This window comes from Oncorhynchus keta, chromosome 22 (genome assembly GCF_023373465.1).
Source record: "Oncorhynchus keta strain PuntledgeMale-10-30-2019 chromosome 22, Oket_V2, whole genome shotgun sequence".
NCBI lineage: Eukaryota > Metazoa > Chordata > Actinopteri > Salmoniformes > Salmonidae > Oncorhynchus > Oncorhynchus keta.
The window spans coordinates 1,084,635-1,090,634 of NC_068442.1; the positions used below are offsets into that span (position 1 = coordinate 1,084,635).

At 43.8% G+C, this 6,000-nt stretch overlaps 1 protein-coding gene across 10 annotated transcripts in view; it reads right to left on the reverse strand.

The window, feature by feature from the left end:
- adal (adenosine deaminase-like) overlaps positions 1-6,000 on the reverse strand; it is a 39,076-nt gene that overhangs the window by 6,980 nt on the left and 26,096 nt on the right. For 6 of the 10 annotated variants that reach the window (XM_035797960.1, XM_035797959.1, XM_035797962.2 and 3 more), the window contains exon 2: positions 4,271-4,401. The exons of 3 other annotated variants lie outside the window; for them this stretch is intronic. In XM_035797960.1, the coding sequence (XP_035653853.1) occupies positions 4,271-4,401 (131 nt within the window). Of the gene's footprint in view, positions 1-4,270; positions 4,402-4,790; positions 4,836-6,000 lie in introns of those variants that run through there. One more of the 10 variants, XM_052474633.1, reaches the window with a different exon arrangement.

The following is a 6,000-nucleotide window of genomic DNA, read 5'->3' on the forward strand; positions in this document are numbered from 1 at the left end:
ATAAAATATATTTTGATTTAACCTGTTACTCCTACCCCTACTTTTTCGAACATTCTGTTAAAAATCGCGCAACATTTCAGCGCCCTGCTGCTCATGCCAGGAATATAGTATATGCATATGATTAGTATGTGTGGATAGAAAACACTCAGACGTTTATAAAACTGGTTAAATCACTGCTGTGACTATAACAGGGCGTGCTTTTCATCGAAAAGTGCAGGAAAATTTGATCACTGAAAATGGAAATAAATATCCGTGCGCCACTTCCAGGAATTGTTCAAGAAGAACCGAATTAAATGAGGCCGAGGTTGCAGTACCTACAGCTTCCACACGATGTCTAGAGTCTTGTCATTTGCTTCGGCTTTGATTCTTGGTCAAACCGAATCAAGGGAACCGATTCCCTCCGGTCTCCGACCGGATGTTTTGTTGAGAAATATCCGGACATTTTTCCAGACGGACACCTATAGAATTTACATCGCCTCCTGATGAATTGTATCGCTTATTAACGTTTACTAATACCTAAAGTTGCATTACAAAAGTATTTCGAAGTGTTTTGTGAAAGTTTATCATCAACTTTTTAATTTAAAAATGACGTTACGTTATGAAACGCTTTTTTTTTTCCGTTTATCACACAGTCTTCATAGATCGATATCTAGGCTATATATGGACCGATTTAATAAAGAAAAAGACCCAATAGTGATTATGGGACATCTAGGAGTGCCAACAAAGAAGATGGTCAAAGGTAATGAATGTTTTATATTTTATTTGTGCGGTTTGTGTAGCGACGACTATGCTAATTATTTTGTTTACGTCTCCCTGCGGGTCTTTTGGGGTGTTACATGCTATCAGATAATAGCTTCTCATGCTTTCGCCGAAAAGCATTTTAAAAATCTGACTTGTTGCCTGGATTCACAACGAGTGTAGCTTTAATTCAATACCCTGCATGTGTATTTTAATGAACGTTTGAGTTTTAACTAATACTATTAGCATTTAGCATAGCGCATTTGCATTTCCAGATCTCTAAATGGGACGCCTGCGTGCCAGGTAGGAGCAAGAGGTTAACACTTTTTGGTTACTTCATGACCTTGGGGTCGGTTGTATTCTCTGTCCGGACCAGAGACCAAAGCTATAGAGGAACACATAGAGGAGTCTCTGGCCACTGGGGCCGTCCGTCCATCTGCATCTCCTGCCGGCGCAGGGTTTTTCTTTGTGGAGAAGAAGGACAAGACCCTGCGTCTGTGCATTGACTACACTAGACATAACAACATTATGGTTAAAACCGTTACCCCTACACCTCTCCTCTCCTAGGCGTTTGAAATTCTCCAGGGGCTACCATGTTTTCAAAGTTAGACCTTCGGAATGTCTACCACCTGGTTTTGATACGTGGGGCGGATGAGTGGAAGACAGCCTTCAACACAGCCAGTGGACATTATGAGTACCAGGTCATGCCATTTGGACTCACAAACACCCCGCTGTTTTCCAGGCTTTGGTCAACGATGTGCTCGGGACATGCTAAACCGTTTTGTATTTGTTTACCTTGACAACATCCTGTTTTTTCCCGATCTGCCCAAGAACATGTACTTCATGTCAGAAAGGTTATTCAGTGCCTCCTGGAAAACCAATTGTTTGTGAAAGCAGAGGTGTGAGTTCCACTGCTCTACTATCACCTTTCTGGGATATGTCATTGCTGAGGGCAATGTTCAGATGGACCCTGGAATGGTGAAAGCAGTGGTGAATTGACCTCAACCAATGTCCAAGGTGCAGTTGCAATGGTTTCTTGGTTTTGCTAACTTCAACCGTCGTTTCATTCGGGATTACAGCATCCTGGCGGACCGCCTCTCGGCACGCACCTCTCCCAAGGTACCGTTCAAATGTTCTCCAGCTGTCGACAAAGTCTTTGTGGACCTGAAGCATCGGTTCACATCGGTTCCTCATCCATCCGGACCCCTCGTGTCAATTTGTGATGGAAGTTGATGCTTCGGATGTTGGAGAGGGGCCATCCTGTCCCAGCGACCTGCCCAGGACCAAAAGCTTCATCCCTATGCCGTCCTGTCTCATCATCTCAATCCTGCAGAGAGAAACTACGATGTAGGCAACCCAGAACTCCTGGTGGTTAAGATGGCATTGGAAGAGTGGAGGCACTGGCTGGAAGGAGCAGAACAGCCATTCTTGGCCTGGACCGACCATAAAAACGTGGAATATCCCCATACAGCCAAGCACCTCAACTCCAGGTGGGCCCTATTGTTTACCAGATTCAACGTCACCATTTCCTACCGTCCAGGGTAAAAAAAAGTGAAGTCTGACACTCTCTCCCGCATATACAGTTCCTCTGCCACACCCTCAACCTCCAAAATGGACTCCCGGTAGACACGGTCTCCAATCGGGTACTCAGTTCTGGAAGGCATTCTGCACCCTTATTGGGTCGTCGGCTAGCCTGTCATCCAGATTCCATCCCCAAACCAACGGTCAGTCGGAGAGAGCCAACCAAGATCTGGAAACCACCTTGAGATGCCTGGTATCAACCAACCCCACTACCTGAGCTGTCAACTGGTCTGGGTGGAGTATGCACACCCTTCCCTGTTCTGCCACGGGACTCTCCTTTCGAGTGCTCCATGGAGTATCAGCTCCACTCTTCCTGAACAAGAGCAAGTCAGCGTACCCTCGGCCCAGATGTTTGTCCGCTGCTGTCAACGTACCTGGAGAAGAGTCAGGGCGGCTATTCTCAAGACCAACTCCAGGTATCTTCGACAAGCAGACCGCCGCCGAACCCCAGCTCCCCGCTACCGCATTGGGCAGAGGGTATGGCTTTCCACTCCGGACTTGCCTCTGCGGGTAGAGTCCGTAAACTGTCTCCCCGGTTTATTCATCCTTTCCCATCTCCAGAGTCCTGAGTTCCACTGCTGTCCGATTTGGTAGAACTGATTTAAGTTTCCCTGCATTAAACTCTCCGGCCACTAGGAGTGCCACCTCTGGGTGAGTGGTTTCCTGTTTGCTTATTCCCTTATACAGCTGACTGAGTGCGGTCTTAGTGCTAGCATCTGTTTATGGTGGTAAATAGACAGCCACGAAAAGTTTAGAGACTTCCTTAGATTTCGTGCACCAGCTGTTGTTTACAAATATGCATAGACCCCCCATCTTACCAGAGTGTACTGTCCTATCCTGCCGGTGCAGTGTATATCGCTAGCTGAATATCCATGTCGTCATTCAGCCACGATTCCGTGAAACATAGGATATTACAGTTTATGATGTCCTGTTGGTAGGATATTTCGTGATCGTACCTCGTCTAGTCTATTGTCCAATGATTGCACGTTGGCGAGTAATATTGACGGTAACGGCAGCTTTCCTACTACTTCTGCGAGTCCGGACGTGGCATCCGGCTCTTCGTCCTTTGCGTCTTCCTTTGGCAAATAATTGGGATGTCTGCCCTGTGGGTGTTTGGAGAATATCGTGTGAGTCCTGCTTGTTGTTGAAAAAAAGCTTTGTCTAATCCGAGGTGAGTGATCATTGTCCTATATCCAGAAGCTCCTTTCTGCCGTAAGATACGGTTGCAGAAACATTATGTACAAAATGATTTACAAATATCGCAAAAAGAAACACATAATAACACAATTGGTTAAGGAGACTGTAAAACGGCGGCCATCTTATATACAGGTACAATAACATCTGTTAACCATGTGTTTGTGACCAATAAAAGTTGGATTGAGCAGACATTCCCATATATTTTCGATAGCTGCATATTTGACATAAATCCATTTAAATTCATAATATATATAATTTTAAAAATGTAAATACATTTTAAATGAGCGAATCTAAGAATCTCATTTCCATGTGGGTTTTATGCCAGCAAAGCTTCCTCTTTACAACATCTTTAGGAGTGCTGTTAATATCCATTTAATGATTGAACATTCATCTATACTGTGTCCCATCATTGTAGCTTGGTAATAAATTAACTATCCATCCACTAGTCCTTCATGTGCTGGGGTACGGGACCGAGAGATCACATGAGCACATACAAACTAATTTCATGTTGGGGCTAGTGTAGGCTGGTTTTTGTTTTGTCCTTTCAAATTAAGACCTAGACAACCAGGTTAGCAGAGTTCCTTACTAATCAGTAACCTTAATTCAAATCAAGTACAAGCGAAAACCCGCAGACACTCTGCCCCTCTGTGGAATGAGTTGGACCCAAGTGCCAGATTTATATTGTATGACAAGTTCCATACAATGCACTATGGACTCAGAAAAAGAAACAAACAATCCATTCTGTCATACGTACTCATCCAGTGTCCTCCGCTGACCACTGCGAATAGCAGTCATGCCGTGTTGGATGTTGAGATGTGGCTTTCGAGCCATGAGTTTCTCGATGGTTGAAAAGCTGACAGAGCCATTGAGATGGGCATGAAGCTCCTGGGTAGAGAAGAGAGGATGACATGCAAGAAGTTAGAGTACAAACCTGTTGGACTGAAATACAGTTGAAGTCGGAAGTTTACATACACTTAGGTTAGAGACATTAAAACTTGTTTTTCAACCACTCCACAAATTTGTTGTTAACAAACTATAATTTTGGCAAGTCGGTTAGGACATCTACTTTGTGCATGACAAGTAATTTTTCCAACAATTGTTTACAGACAGATTATTTCACTGTATCACAATTCCAGTGGGTCAGAAGTTTACATACACTAAGTTGACTGTGCAGCTTGGAAAATTCCAGAAAATTATGTCATGGCTTCTGATAGGCTAATTGACATAATTTTAGTCAATTGTAGGTGTACCTGTGGATGTATTTCAAGGCCTACCATCAAACTCAGTGCCTCTTTGCTTGACATCATGGAAAAATCTAAAGAAATCAGCCAAGACCCCAGAAAAAAATTGTAGACCTGCACAAGTCTGGTCCATCCTTGGGAGCAATTTCCAAACGCCTGAAGGTACCACGTTCATCTGTACAAAAACAATAGTATGCAAGTATAAACACCATGGGACCACCAGGAAGGAGATGTGTTCTGTCTCCTAGAGATGAACGTACTTTGGTGTGAAAAGTGCAAATCAATCCCAGAAACACAGCAAAGGACCTTGTGAAGATGCTGGAGGAAACAGGTACAAAAGTATCTATATCCACAGTAAAACAAGTCCTATATCGACATAACCTGAAAGGCCACTCAGCAAGGAAAAAGCCACTGCTCAAAAACCGCCACGAAAAAGCCAGACTACGGTTTGCAACTGCACATGGGGACAAAGATCGTACTTTTTTTGGAGACCCGTCCTCTGGTCTGATGGATCAAAAATAGAACTGTTTGGCCATAATAACCATTGTTATGTTTGGAGGAAAAAGGGGAAGCTTGCAAGCTGAAGAACACCATCCTAACCATGAAGCACGGGGTGGCAGCATCATGTTGTGGGGGTGCTTTGCTGCAGGAGGGACTGGTGCACTTCACAAAATAGATGGCATCATGAGGAAAGAAAATTGGGGATATATTGAAGCAAAATCTCAAGACATCAGTCAGGAAGTTAAAGCTTGGTTGCAAATGGGTCTTCCAAATGGACAATGACCCCAAGCAGACATCCAAAATGGCTCAAGGGCAACAAATTCAAGGTATTGGAGTGACCATCACAAAGCCCTGACCTCAATCCTATGGAAAATTTGTGGGCAGAACTGAAAAAGCATGTGCGAGCAAGAAGGCCTACAGACCTGACTCCGTTACACCAGCTCTGTCAGGAAGAATGGGCCAAAATTCACCCAATGTATTGTGGGAAGCTTGTGGAAGGCTACCAGAAACATTTGACCCAAGTTAAACAATGTAAAAGGCGATGCTACCAAATACTAATTGAGTGTATGTAAACTTCTGACCCACTGGGAATGTGATGAAAGAAATAAAAGCTGAAATAAATCATTCTCTCTACTATTATTCTGACATTTCACATTCTTAAAAGAAAGTGGTGATCCTTACTGGCCCAAGACAGGACCTTTTTAATAGGATTAAATGTCAGGAATTGTGAAAAACTGAGTTT